This window comes from Mastigoproctus giganteus, chromosome 11 (genome assembly GCF_048544385.1).
Source record: "Mastigoproctus giganteus isolate SK-2022 chromosome 11, ASM4854438v1, whole genome shotgun sequence".
NCBI lineage: Eukaryota > Metazoa > Arthropoda > Arachnida > Uropygi > Thelyphonidae > Mastigoproctus > Mastigoproctus giganteus.
Window position 1 is genome coordinate 115131834 of NC_143585.1, and position 16133 is coordinate 115147966.

General features: G+C 35.4%; 1 protein-coding gene across 5 annotated transcripts in view; it reads left to right on the forward strand.

Moving 5' to 3' along the window:
• Positions 1–16133, forward strand: part of LOC150078364 (coiled-coil domain-containing protein 186-like) — a 334475-nt gene that overhangs the window by 162990 nt on the left and 155352 nt on the right. For all 5 annotated transcript variants that reach the window (XM_090385405.1, XM_090385401.1, XM_090385402.1 and 2 more), the window contains one exon: positions 8640–8724. In XM_090385405.1, the coding sequence (XP_090241531.1) occupies positions 8640–8724 (85 nt within the window). The remainder of the gene's footprint in view (positions 1–8639; positions 8725–16133) is intronic.

A 16133-nucleotide genomic window follows, 5' to 3' on the forward strand; every position in this document is an offset into this window, starting at 1 on the left:
AAAAGGGAGGCGGTTTTCCAGTGATGAGGACCTTCTACGGGCTTGGGACAACGAGTGTGCTTTACTCCCTAGTGAAACTTGGCAGAACTGGTTTAAAGATTGGTTTCGGAGGATGGAGAGGTGTATTGAATGTAGAGGAAATTACTTTGAAAAAATTAAATAAACAAAGCTGTATTGCAAAACTTTCCTAGTACCCTTTGTGTGTGTATATATATATATATATATATATAACATCTATTTCAAAAATTCTAAGATTCCTTTTTTTTCCCAACATTTTCAGAGATACAAAGTAGTAGCACAACGTACAGATGAGTGTTTAAAAAATATTTATAAAATATGTGTTAAAAAACAGTGATATTCCATTATCATTGTTTTTTACTGCATATATTTTTATGATGTTAGGAAGGTTATGTTCTAATACCTCCTTAAATGTTTACTTCAAAGCATATGGCCAAAAATTTAATCAAATAAAATTATTTTATGGACACAGAATTGAAAATAGGATAAAACATAGATAAAATACATAATAATAATTGTCATTCTGCATTTCTTACAATTTTTATATTTTATTCTAAACTTTCATATGAAACAGATGATTAATGTTTCAAATATTAATACTGCTCTACTTGCATCATGAACTAGACAAACATTTGGAGTGACCAGGTGGGTGAAATGGGAAGTTTTTTTTTGACTGATGCTCTACAAGCTTGCTTTCTTGTATCATATGCCCCACCTGGTCACCAACAACTGTTACTGTCTGTAACAGTTGTTGTTGGATTTTAGGTGCAGTGACTTTAAAATAATTCACAAACTTGCAATAACTCACAGAAGGGGGAACCTGCCTTGGTTGAAGAAGCCTTTAGACATTTCTTGAGTCATTGATGGGACTCAAACCCCAGACCTCTCCAAAAGAGTGGTAAAACCACTTTACTCTCATGGAAGACTCTGTAACAATGAACCCAATCTATATCAGTGGAAACGCTGATATAGATTGGGTTGATATAGTATATCCTCAGCACTATAAACTGTGACATTTAAGGGAAGTTAACGTCAAGTCAAAAATAAAATAAAATAAGTTATAAAATAAAATAACAGAAATTGGGGGAGGGAACAAGGAAGACAAGAGTTAAGCTTAAAATTGGTAGTGACAGTATAATTTTAATTTAGCTGTTTGCAAATTCCTAATCCTGTAGTTATGCTAGCCTGCTTTATGTTGCATAATTCATTCAACTGAAGGAACTGTAACCCAGACCTGGGGATCTACTTAATCTCAATCTCAGAAAATAAATCCAACTTCCTATCAGAAAACTATGATAGCAAAGTAAAAAAAACATTAAATGGTTATGCTAATTAACCTAGGCTTCTTTAATGGGGTGTGAATAATATTGTAATATGAAAAAGAAATTAAAATAGAAAAACCAAAGAAAAGAGCACTCTTCTTCTTTTCTTTGGTGCCTCACAGTAACTGATAGCTACTATGAGGCACCAATGATCATTAGACACAAATTTCAGTCACTATTTGATGATAAATCCAATTGTCGAAAACAAAATTGGATGATGATATGATGAGAAGTTAGAGATTTATTTTAGAAGAGGGTTTAAAAAACAAAAGGTAAGCTGGTCAACTGACTTTACATGTATTCTTTGAAGTTCCCTCATCTTCCTCCAATTGAAAAATTGTCAAATAAAACAAAACATTATTACTAATGTACATTTTATTTCAATAAATTTTTATTTAATAACCTTTAATATGTTTTAATATGTTATTTACTTATGTTATTTAATATGTCATAATGTAATATATGTTACTGTATATTACATTATACAGTATCATATATTACAGTACAGTATACTATGTAATACTGCATACACAATATAGTATGCTTACTTTTATCAATACTTTTACTGTGTGTGTACTGCATTGGTAAAAGTAAGTTTGAAAATGGGTAAGTAATGACAATTTATAGCATTCATGGAGCCTATCCATGAAACTTGCATGCTATAGTGCATATTTCTACAAGCAAGGTGCCAGGATTTCAGACTGTGCTATGAGTCATCGTGGAAGCAGTTAAAAATTGGCTGTTGTAGGGTAACAAAGAGTAAGAACATGTGCATGTACACTTCTGCCAGGAGCATTGTGAATAAACTTGATGAGTGGTGGAGGGGTTATGCTCTTAGTTAAGATGCATATTAAATCTATAGCAGTGCATCCAGTCGACATAGAACAACCATGCAATGTCGCACTGTGATCACCGCCACCACATGGTTCCTTTATCTGCAGATTTTTAATGCATGAATAATCACTGTTGTTAATCAGATCAAGAGTATTGCTCCTTCTGGTTGCCTCTTGAACATGCTGCCATAGAAAACAATCATCCAATAAATCTGCAAAAGTCCTGCTATATTGTGAGTGACCAATCCACATGTTCCAGTCTATATCAGAGAAATTAAAATCCTCCATTATAAGACAGCCTGATTTACTGGCCTACTCTCTCTTTGTAGAGTTGTCATTGTACTCATCAGAGTCATTAGGCCTATAACACATTCCTGCTCTCAACTTTGCTTTCCCAGTGCTTATGTCACACCAAACTCACTCAGCACTGCACTGTCCACCCATATGAACTGAATGCACTTCCTTAGATTTTGTGTTTCTTAACTAACAGCATGACCCCTCCTCCCTTTTTATCCTTTCTGTACACATTGTAATCCCCAAAATCCAATTCTTCATGCCTTATCTCTGTGTTAATTTGTTAACTTGCTCACAGTTGATTTGCTAACATTAATTTGCTCATAGTTGTCTACATCACTGTTCTGTTATCACACATGAAACATTCTAATGCACTTTAAAAAAAGTAATCATTAGCATTAAACTTAATTCTGATTTCCTGCTTTTATTAATAAACAAGCATGTCTTCTTGGCAGAGATACCTTAACTTTGCAGAACTTAGGTTGCATTCATTGTACAACTGGATTCAACTGATTCAATGCTAATTCTATTCACATCTTAGATGTGTTAAATTTCCACTCATTTCTTTTTTAACTATTTGGCCACCAATCCTGTTACTACTGCCATGTGTTAGCAAGTGTTTAGTATGTGTCAGTCGGTGTTAAACACTTGTGTATCAGACAGGTAACGCAGTTGCTTTAAACTACAAATTGTACAAATTGGAGCAGAATGGTATTAAGGGTAAGTTGCTACATTAGATAAAAGGATGGTTAAGTGGGAGAAGACAGAGGGTGGTAATCAATGGGTGCTGCTCTTCGTGGACTAATGTTATTAGTGGAGTCCCACAGGGTTCGGTGTTGGGTCCACTGTTGTTTTGTATATTTATCAATGATATTGATGAAGGTATATTAGGCTTAATGTCGAAGTTTGCAGATGGTACAAAGGTTGGCAGGGTTATTAATGACAGCAATGGCAGTGTGCTACTGTAACAGGATCTAGATAATTTGGGCAGATGGGCTAAGAAGTGGCAACTGAAGTTTAACCTTGACAAATGCAAAGTATGTACCAACTATGTAGTACTACACTTAAGGTGGTAGAAAATGAAAAAGACCTGGGAGTAATTTTGTAGTCAGATATGAAGTTTTCTGAGCAATGCAGACAGGCTGTCAGGGCAGGTCATGGGGTTTTGTCAATGATATATAGGAATTTTGCTAGCAGGGAAAAGGAGGTGATTGTCCCTCTGTATAAGGCAGTGGTCAGGCCACGCTTTGAGTACTGCGTACAGGTCTGGAGGCCTCATTTTAGGAAGGATGTAGATTTGCTTGAGCGTGTACAGAGAAGGGCAACAAGAGTGGTGAGGCAAATGAAGGGATCCTCTTACCAAGAGAGGCTTAAGTTTTTGCAAATTGCAGTGGCTGGAGACTAAGCACCTGCACGGTGATCTGATTGAGGTGTATAAGGCCTTGAATGGGTTGAGCATGCTGAATTCTGATGGGATCCTTCCACTTGTTCAGATTACGAACCTAATGGGGCATAAATTCAAATTAAGAAAGGACAGATGTAGAATAGATGTGCGGAAATTTGCCTTTAGCCAGCGGGTGGTTAATTGCTGGAACAAACTTCCATCTGTTGTTGTGGAAGTTGATAGGTTGAATAAATTTAAGGAGGAACTGGACAGGCATTTGGAGGGAATGGTGTGATGATTATTATTATTATTTATTTTTTTTTTTTGGCTGATGCTGCATAAGCTCATACACTTGCTTTCTTGCATCACATGCCACTACTATTACTACTACCACTACTACTGGAAAATTGTTTGATAAAGATAACCATGAAATTACATTAGCAAAATAATCAGTCTATTTCTTCCTGAATTCATGATAAAGGCTAGTTGTTTGATCTGATTTGATACAAATTCTTTGCCCTATTGCAATATCTCTGGCAGTTGTTGAACTGCCAGAGATATTGCAATGAGTGTATGATGGCTAAATTCTCTCACTTAATTGTTGAGTAGGACCTCTTAAATGGATTTAGTTTTCTGCTGAAATAAGCCACAGGACACGATTCACCTTCATGCTCTTGCCTGACAACTGCTTTAATGGCCTTCTTTTAAGTATCATAGGATATGTGAAATTTCTTTCCTATTTTGGAATGCACTAAAACAGGTGTATATGTCAAGTAACCTCTTCAGTGTGTGAAAAGCTTCCTGCTGAAATGGTCTCCATACATTTTCTTCCCTTATGATTTAGATTAGTGTTTCCCAAACTTCGGTCTGCGGACTCCTGGAAGTACATATACCAGTTGTAGAGGGTCCGTGAAACGTTCAGAAGGGGCATCAGGGTAATGTGTGTTTATTTTCCTTAAAAATATATTGATAGAATCACAACGAGTTTTATAGAACATTACTTAATTTCAATACGATTAGTATGTATTCAAGTCGCTTCCCTAACAGAGCACGTTCAATCCCTGCCACTAGTGCGCATCTACACTTATGCACTTATGAATCTTTGATGTGATCAGCTAATATAAAATCATTTTGAATATTTTCGTTAGATTCTTTTAATTGCGTTAATTTGATTTTTAATTGTTTTAAATTTATTTGAATTGTGTTAAATTGATTATTTAATTATTTATATTTTACTAATGTACCGGTAAGTTGTCGATTTTTTTCGGTTTTTCCGTTTTAATTTCTGGAGGGTATCATATGGAGGTGTTCTACGTACTATATTGAGGTAAACTCCTCTTATTATTTTACTAATATCATTTAGATTATATAAAAGCTTCATTTTCTCTGCACAACCAGGTATGAACTTTCTGCAATAGTTGAGAATACCTATGAAACTTCTTAATTATCTGACATTACAGGGAGGTTTAGCCTTTAGAATTGTCTGGATTTGTCCTTTTGTCACTTTTGTTCCTAAGTACATTAACCTTGCTGATGAAAAATTGATACTTTGAACATTTTAGAAGTAAAGTACATTGTAAAAATCATTTTGATAGATTATCATGCCCTCTCCTAATATGCCATCCATTATGCTTTTCGTAAGAACCTGAAAAACTTTGAGTAGAATTATCTGTACCTTGGGCATCCTGCAGAGAAATTAGCATTAGTAGAGCCATAGAAAATGCAAGAAAGCAAGCTTATACAGCATCAGCCAAAAATACCTTCCCATTTCACCCATCCATCATCCAATCACTCCAAAAGTTTGCCCAGTTCTTCCTTGAATTTCCTGAAAAAGGCCTCTGAGGTTGGGAAAATTCATATTTTAGCATTAAATCAGATCACACACCAACCATAAGAGTAAGTATTTACTGTAACTAAAATATTTACATATTAAAATAAAATAAAATAAATAAATATTTACAAAAACTGCTATTAAATTAAATTATATACATATAAAACATTAAAACTGTGATAAAATCCTTGAGATAAAATACACTAAAATAAACCGGATTAAAAGCGATAAAAACGATAAAAATCTCTGGAGCTTTCGGAGGCATCCGCCTCTTTCTTCAGCAGTAACAAAACTTCCTGCAGCACGTCCATATATAACAGGCTCACGGTACCTATACACGTGGTGCTTTAACCCTGACTCCATTATTTTTCCTAGAACAGGTTAAACTAAGAGGTCTGTAATAATTACTTTTGTCACCCTTGATCCCCTCTGTGAATGGGGATACATTTGTACATGTCCAGTCCATGGGGACCTTCCCTGAATCCAAGAATGCTCTCATAATTATGACTAATACCTTCTTTAATGTAACTGGATAGATGCCATTCAGCTCAGGTGTCTTTCTTATGTTTAACTTCAAAAATTTCTCCTCCATTTTGCTCTTAGTTATTACAAAATCATTTTGCATTAGTATTAGCAATCGCCACATGGTGCAAGGAAGCCTATGGCTTATGCTGCAGCAGCCAAAAAAAAATAATAAAATAAAATAATAACAATAAGGAAATTTAAAAAACTAAATAATTAATAAGAGAAAAGAAAATAGACAACCTATGTATTTCCCTCCTCCCATAGGTAAATATCCAGCTGATCTTTGCATTTCCCAAAAATGACTGCCTCTACATGTAGGTAACTTATTCCAGTAATTTATAACTCGCTTGCTAAAATGAAACTTCTTGCGATCCAGTCTAAACATCTCCCCTCCCCCGTAATTTGAAATTATGGCTCCTTGTTCTAGAATCTTTTATAATGTGAAAATTTCATCCTAATTTATTTTACTTATGCCTCTCAGAGCCTTAAACTCCTCAATCAAGTCTCCTCTAAGGTGCCTAGTTTCCAAGCTCTACAACCCACATATTCAAAGTCTTTCCTCATATGGACGCCCTTTTGCCGATCTCGCCAGGCGAGTTAACTGTCTTTGGACCCTTTCGAGAAGTGCAATGTCTTTCTTTAGGTGCATTCTCCATACTTGAACACAGTATTCCAAGAGTGGTCTAATAATAGCCTCATATAATGGGATTATGACATCCTTATCTGTACTAGCAGTTGTTCGATAAATCATCAATAGGACACCATGGGCCTTCCTTGCACCTGTCTACAATGCTCAGAGAACTTCATGTTTGACTATATCACACTCAAGTCCCTTTCCTCCAGTACTGGCTTTCGTTCAACTACAAGTGTATAAGTTATTTTGGGGTTACGATTCCCAAGGTGTAATACTTTACACTTTGCTGGATTAAAAGCATAGCTGCCATTTTTCTGACCATCCCTAAAGTCTGTCTAGGTCACTCTGAAGAGGCTCTGCTTGGCGGTGATTATTAGCTACTCTACCAATCTTTACATCATCTGCAAATTTAGACCTCACACCCTCTATTCCTTTATCGATGACATTTATAAAAATCAAAAACAACAGTGATCCTAATACTGATCCTTGGGGAACCCCACTTCTTACCTCAACCCAATCTGAGGAATAACCATTTATCACAACCTTCTGCCTCCTGCCCTGAAGCCATCCAGCTATCTAAGGACTGATGGGGCTGAAGCAAATGCTTTGCTGAAATCCAAATAAGCAATGTTGAAATTATTCCCTAAATCCAGGTCTTGAGTGACCCTATGAAATTTAGCAACCTGTTAGAGTTCAATAAACTTCTGGCTTCCCCTTGCCCACAGAATTCCTCATGTGTGAATGTAGTTGTAAAATACTCATTCTGTTTGTCAAGTACTTGAGCAGGGTCATCAACAGTCGAAGCATCGATATCAAGTGGATCAATCTGATTTATCCCCTTCCTTCTAGAGTTTACATAAGTAAAGAAGTCTTTATTGTTTTATTTGCATCCTTTGCCAAAGATTTCTTGTAATCTGCCTTTGCTTGCCTAACCTCCTTTCTCACTCACTTGATTACAGACTATGTTATGTCTACCATAGGCATCTGTGTCTCCTGATAATTTGTGTGTCCCATGCATTTTTCTTCTCTGCCATGATTCTCATTAGCTCATCTGACATCCATTTAGTTCTAGATTTTTAATGGTATTTCTTGGTTGGTATGAAAAGCCTAGTAGCTTCTATAATTATTTTCCTAAATGCTTCCTATTTAAAATTTGATCTTGGTAATATCATAAGTTGGTGACACTGTATAGAATTTAAAAACTGTCTGAGACCACTGTAGTCACCTTTACGAAAGCAAAATCCCCCCCCCCCCCGGATTGTAGTTACAAATTTAAGTAAATCCCACATCAGTACATTGTGTTCACTGCCACCAAGTGGTTCCTTTATCTGTGGATTCTTGATGCATGAATAATCACTGCTGATAATTAGATAAAGGCTATTACTCCCTCTGGTTGTCTCTCGAACATGCTGTTGTAGAAAACAATCATCCAGTAAATGCACAAAATTCTTGCTAGTGTGCAAGTGACCAATCTACAAGTTCCAGTCAATGTCTGTGAAGTTAAAATGTGAGGACACAGTTAACTGATAAATTCAATGGAAGGCGACTTAGTTTATCTTGTTGATGCTGTGAAAGCTACATTTCTTGCTTTTTTGAGGATATTTAAGGCTGAAAGTTTTTGACTATTAAAAGAATTTTAGCATTGCTCTGTTTGGCTTTTACCTGGTTACATTCAGTTATGTAAATTTTTTACTCAATAGGTTTTATTTCTGACTTTTGCCTCATCTTTGTTATATTATCAGTTTTCGTATTTGATTATCTGATTGTAATCATACTATCTGAATGTAATTATTTTTAGGAAACAGAACTTGAAGAGGAGCAGAAACATAGAGAAGAGGAAACTCAGATTTTAGCAAGAAAACTAGCTGAGAAAACCAAAACAGGTAATAAAAATAAAGTAGTTTTTAATAAAATATGTGATTATTGCATTACTCGACTTGATGTGAGAGCTTTTGAACTCGCATTTTGAGGTATACAGGCAACTCTCGGTTTATGAACATTCGCTATAACGAGCGTCACAATTCATTCAAAATTTCTTAGTTGCTAATAGATAGAATTTCTTGTAAAATGAAGTCCAAATGTATAGTGAACATAATTGTAAGGTTAAATGGTTAAAGAGGCGGTTAAGTAAACAACTCCTGTTTTAATGAGTAGAATAGTAAAAAATAGTTTCTTGTTGCATGAGATGAAAAAACTCTTTATTTTGTGGATTAAGAGGCAAACACACGACCATGCCTCTCAGCTCATTAATAATTCAGGAGAAGGCTAGGAATTTATTTGAAGATTTGAAGAAAAGAACTGGACCTGAATATGCAAATGACCTTTTTTCAGCTAGCTCTGGGTGGTTTTCATGTTTTAAAATGAGGACTAAGTAGCACAACTTAATACTGCAGGATGAATTGGCAAGTGCAGATGCTCGAGCTGCAAGGGAATTTCTAAAGGCACTAGAAAAAATAATAGTAGAAGACGGTTACAGTGCTCATCAAGTGTTCAATGTTGACGAAACGGGAATTTTCTGGAAAAAAATGCCTTCCAGAACATACATTTCTAGAGAGGAAAAATTTGCACCTGGACATCAAGTTGCAAAAGAAAGGCTAACCCTTTTACTTAATGATAGCACAGCCAGTAATTATAAACTTAAACCTTTGCTTGTGTATTTATCAGAAAACCCTAGGGCTTTAAAAGGAATGGTGAATTCATCCCTTTCTGTTATCTGGAAAAACTATTTTGTGGGGGAAATAAAAGGTATTGTGTCTAAAAATTACCCTTCAAACTTTTATTACTGCTTGATAATGCCCCTGGCCATCAATCCTACCTAGTGATTTCCATGATAAAATTAAGATTGTTTTTTGTCTCCTAATACAACCTCTATTATTTAGCCAATGGAGCAAGGTATTATAGCCTCTTTTGAGACATATTACCTAAGGCGGACCTTTTCTCAAGCCATTGCTTTTATAGACAGAGAGGAGGAAAAGAACTTCAGGGATTTCTGGAAGGCATACATTTATAATGTATTATTATTATTATTATTATTATCATTAGCCATATGGTGCAAGGAAGCCTGAGACTTATGCTGCACCAGCCAAAAGAAAAAAAAAATTTCTGAATTACCCCGAGAGAGAGAGAGAGAGAGAGAGAGAGAGAGAGAGAGAGAGAGAGAGAGAGAGAGAGAGAGAGAGAAGTAGAAGGGAATCACCAAGAAAAAGAAGAATGATGATGTCCAGCTCAGGACCCTGGGTGTGCCAAGCCCATACTCACCAGATGTGAGCCCCTGGGGTTAATTGCAAAACACTGCTGGTGCCTGGGGGGGAAGTGAAGGAAACAAACTTAAGTGGTGTGAGGAAAATCTTGTTTCCACAGTTTGTGAATAATTTAAGTGATTTTGAGGAGCCAGTAGAATGAACCCGTGACTGAAGAAATTGTTGAACTGGGCAATAAAAATGGACCTCAGTTTACTTATGGCTGAAATGTTATCAGAAGCCCTCATTTTAAATGGAAAACAAAATGACAAGTTCCCCAGGTGCAAACTAATATTTAGTTGAACTGCCTCTGGCCCTGATGACAGCAACACACCATTGAGGTATTGACAAGATCAATTTCTGAAGGTAATCAACTGATAGTTCTTGGTTCCAAACACAAATTATGGCTTCCTGAAGTTCACAAAGGTCGGTGATTTCTTTCTGGCAACTGCAGATTCCACACGATGCCAACAGTTCTCTATAGGATTCAGGTCCGGGATGTTTCCTGGCTAGCTAAGAGTTGTAATGAACTGTTCTTCCAACCATTTTTTCACCTGTAACAAATGTAAACACATTACTGTTGAACCTCTAATGCAGAAATGAAGCTAAAGTAACTACAGAAGTGCCTACTTACACTTTTTGCCCAATGACAAGGAGCAGAGTCATCCTGAAAGATGCAGTTGCTTGGCAGGTTGAAATGGTCTCTAATGATTGGCAGCAATTTGCCTTCCAATATAGCCAGGTATCCATTGGCATTTACAGAACCTTTTATAAACTGCAGGTGACCTACTCTGCGATACGAAATGCACCCCCATATCAATTGGCTTGTAGGGAATTTCACTGTAGACACCATACAGTCTGGATGGTATTCTTCACCACGTCTACAGTGAATAATTTGCTCCCATCAGGGCCATGCAGGTTGAATTTCTTCTCATCTGAGAAAATAACTGACTTCCACTGCTTGGGGGTCCATTTGACTTGCTCCTTACACCAAATTAATTGGGCCTTTTTCATTTTTTGTGTGAGGATGGGCTTAGGACGACGAGCTACAAGTCTATTTTTGAAGAGGCATCTTCTGACTGTTACTGCACTTACTATCACTCCTGTATGTTCTTCCCATTCTCTTTTTCAGTTCAGACGAAGAAGCTTTACGGTTTTTAAGGCATAAACGCTTCAAAACATGGTTCTGTTTTGGCATAGAGACATTGCATCCAGTTCCTTTTTTCCCTATCAGCAGAACCAGTATTCTTGAGTTTGGAAAGAAACCTACTCACTGTCGACTAGGGCTTGCAAACCGGTTTTATAAACCGGTTAAACGGTTTTCATATTGAGTTGTTAAAACCGAAACCGAGCTTCTAAAGCCGGATTTGAATATTTTTTTTTGTTAGCCCTCGAACATAGTTTTTTGTTACGCACATTTTCTTTTGTTTGTTCGTTTGTCTGGATCGTTCAACTGTTTTATGTTTTAAACATGTTTTTTATTTTATTTTATTTTATGTTTAGGTACGAATCTCATGGGCAAGTGGCCCAAATCTAGGAGCGGTACCTTTTATCTTCTCACCTGTATCATGACACGATGCAGGTGTACTCATTGACTACTGAGTGAGTCGGAGCGATAGCGTAAAAGAAAATGCTCAACATTTCTCCGTTCCATCTATCTTATTCGCCAGGCAAGTTATGAAACGCGCCTTATTGATGGTTACCCATTGGAAACAGATTCACTGAATATTGCATCAAATTTCAATCGGAGAAAGTTTTTTTCTACTTTATTCCTATTAAATTTGCGATCAAATGTTCTCCAAAAAGCAGTTTCACCAAATTTAGCTTTTATGTAATTTTGAAAATACAATAGATTTAATTGGGGAAAAAAAATTGCAAGTAAATAAATAAATAAATTTCTTTCGTGAAAATTTTGAAACTTGCCTCGTTTAGACTCTTCATTCAGTGCTTGCGGGAGTGACTCATAGTATTGTGCCTGTGTTATCTTCAATATCTTTATTTAAAATTGTTGGTGATATAAATTCCTACTAATTAATATTTATTACTCTTAATATGTCTAAGATGAAATCAAATGTATGGAATTATTTTGCTCGAAAAAGCAAAGATGAAGCACAATGTTCGAAATGTTAGAAGATAATGAAGTCGTCTGGAGGATCTACATCATCTTTGATGTTGCATTTAAAGAAAATGCATCAGATTGACATTAAACAAGATAACAGTGAACCTCCCGTAAAAATGGTAAGAACATTAAAAAAACTTTATCGTTAAAAAATCTATGTAAGAAGAGATGTTTTGGGTGCACGGTATTCACTGACTCTAGACGAATATACGTCTATACAAAATAAAAGGTATATGAATATAAATGTGCATTCAAAAGACAATCATTGGTCGTTAGGTCTTATTGAGATTAATGGTTCACTTGATAGCAGAAGAACTGAGCAAATTGTGAATGGACACTTGAAGGAATTTGGTTTGAACTTGGATGAGGATATTGTTGCCTGCACCACCAATGGAGCAGCAATGATGATTAAGTTTGGCAAGTAAATTACGCCTAATCATCAACAATATATACATCTGTAATTTATAGATGTACTTTATGAAAAAGCGATCAATTATGGTGCCACAGTCTCTGAGTCTCCCAAAGACAATGAAGAAAATGAAAATAATGTAGTGATGATGAAGAAGTTGAAGAAAGACAGCAAGGCATGCTTTATCAAACCGACTTTACCGATGAGCTCATTTATTTCTTCAATCCAATGGCCAATATTGCACAAACTATTAACAAAGTCAGAAAAATTTGCAAGCTTTTTCGAAAATCGCCTACCAAAAATGACATATTACAAAATTTTGTTAAAGCAAAATGGGAAAATTCTTTAAATGGGAAAGAATATAAACTTATATTAGATTGCAAGACTAGATGGGATAGCACATTCTATATGATTGAGAGATTTTTGAAATTGAAAAATTGCATTCCAAATGCTCTGTGCAGTACTGTCAACTGAAGCTGTGTCTGACGATGACTGGAAAACACTTGAATTGCTATGTGAAACTTTGCTGCGACTAGTTGAAATTATTCTGAAGGCTATAACCTCAGAAGATACAGACTTACTTAAAGCAGTCTTCAATAGAATTTCTGCTTGCTAAGCTTGATACAGCAGAAAACCAATTGGTTTTAAAGTTTCACCAAAGCCTTTTGCAGCGTTACAATGCAAGACGAAATTGCCAAACTGTGGCTTTGCTGAGCTATCTACACAACCCCAAAAAGTTTAGGAAAGAAGATTCAGGTTCAAGAACTTTTGATTTTCCAAGTAAGCAAGTTTTGAAAAAGCATGCTGAAGAGATTTATCAGAGATTATTTGCAAAACATTCTGAAGGAGTCTTAGCATTGAATGAAGAAACTGAAAATAAAAGAACTGTTCTTTTAGAAGAAAATAAAGACTCTTCTAGTGTTGATGTTGGAGATACACTCATGCGAGAGTATGATAGTGTAATAAAGAGATTAACTGAAGAGCCTTCAAAATATCCGAGTGAATTGGAAATCAGCAAAGAATTTAAAATTTTGGAGGCAACTAGCAGTAGAAGTGAAAAGCTGGAGAAAGTTTATAGAGCACTGCTGACTATTAAACCAACAAGTGTCCAATCTGAGAGAGTGTTTTCGATCAGTGGTCTCTTTAACACAAAAATAAGGTCAAGTCTATCAGGAAAAATGCTTAATATACTGTTTTTTTTTTTTTTTAAGGATCATTTTCAGAAAAAAGCTGAGCAATAAATATTAAAGTATTTTACAAATACTTTAAGCTGTTTTTTTTTCACATTATTTTTATTTATTTATTATTATTATTATTATTATTATTATTATAGGGCTTATTATTTTTTTGTTTACTATACGAGAAGATAGTTTTTATTCAAAGGATATGAATACAATTTGTAATTTTGTATAATCTCAAGCTGGTTACTTTTTTGGAGCATTTTAATTTTTTTTTACTATAAGAGGTGATAGATTTTATTTAAAAGATTTGATTAAGATTTGTACAACCTACCCAAGATAAAATAAATACCTGTGTTTTAAGTTTTTAATTATTTTCCCTAAGTCTGAGAAAATCGGTTTTAAAACCGGTTTTATGAGTAAACTTCGGTTAAACTCGGTTTTGAAATTTCTCGGTTTTATGCAAGCCCTACTGTCGACTGATTACAATATGACAGGAAGAACATAAGCAATATGACAGGAAGAACATCCTCATGTAAAGCAACAATAGCACTCTTTCTTTGTGGCGTCAACTGCACGTAACTCGTCATCCTGACTCAAGCAAGGAATGACTGCAACTCATGCAGAGCGTAATTATATAGCTGAAAATAACAGCTGATGCAATATTACATAATCACCTACGCATTTCAATCTTATCTGTAAGAAATATTGCCATATACTTACATTATTCGGACAACAATTACAATTTTAAGGGGTGTGTATATTTCTAGATATTTATTTTATCTTCTAACAAATTTCAAGAAAATATTTCTTTTGATAGCTACTTTATGAACTTTGAAAACTGGTGTTAAACAAACATTGCACCAATCTTATGTTCTGTGCAAAAGAAGAGGGGAAAAAAAGCATGCACTATAAACGTCTTTTTTTTTTTTTTTTTTTTTTTTTTTTGTGAAATTGGTATTGTTTCAAAATACCTCAATATATCCTTGATATGCATTTGATGTAACCAAAAAATTCAAGGGGAAAAATCTCTTTTGGTTATCACACATGCTGAAAAATTCATCATTAAGTGTCATATGTTGGTATACTGTTAGGAATTCTGCATTCCATGTTTTCAGCTACAATAAATTATATCTTATTGCATATACCCTAGATCAGAGATACCCAACGGTATCCCTGATCTGTTTGTTTGTTTGTTATTTGGTTTTTAGGAGCATTAGCAACTAAGGCCATATTGCTCTGGGGATATGTGGTGGTCATTCTCTGACCTTTCCGCATCCTCCGTATTTGGTGGTCATGGGCTCGAACCCCAGTCTAATCAAGAAGCGTGTGCTATGCACTGCTGCTCCTGCCTAGCTGGCTACAGAGGTGCTTTCCCTGATCTAAGGATATGTAGTAGGAACATAGTAGTAGTCTTAGAATATACCATTTTGGCATAAGAAATAATTTTGGCCAAAAGTCAGTCAGAAGCATCCTGAACAGATTTTTGATAAGGTAATTTCTTTTTCTTATATTTTCAGGGTGAGAAATTCATATTATTTTAACAGCATTGGAGCTTACACTCACATCTGCGTGCATGTATTTTCTCTGTGACAGTGCTTATTCTGATTTTGTTATTTTGTATTTCCTGGAATAATTCACAGGGAAAACTCTAATCCCTGTGCCCTATCTATGGTCAGCTAACTACAGCTTCCATTGAAGAGGACTTTAATCCTCTTCAATATAATGTCCTCTGAAACAAAATAAAGTTATCATGCATAGAATAACAGTAATAGTGTAATGAATGGTAAAAAAAAAAAAAAAACTCTGTTCGCAGTGTGAACCGCACCCATTGTACTCTGTTGAGAGCAGTAAATGTTTCTTTAACTAGTGTTTTATAAACATGCAAAAATTAAAGTACTGTTCATAAGTGACCATCTTTATGAGGCTCTTGTAGTTATAATAGGTCTCAAACTCTGGCTTTTAAAAATAAGTGCTGTAGGACATTCAAATGAATAGGCATCACACATTTTTGTTTCTTCAAATAATTCAAGTCCAGCAGCCAAAGCAATGTGTCTGGGATTTAAAGGCCTGCTGTGAGTCATTATGGAACAAGTAAATACATTGGCTGAGTTAGTGTAACTAAAAGTAAGACCAGGTGCATGTATATGAGGAGGTATTAAAAAGTTCATACCCTGACCTAGATAAAACATCAGTATGAACATGCCATTTTTAATATAAGTTGTCTACATATTCAATAACTAAAATGCGAAATTTTATTCCCGTAGGTGATCGTGCACCAGATGTGGAGCCCGGAATCTGAGGAAGGATGCTATAGTTGACAAAGTGGAGTATCGAGTGGTGATCA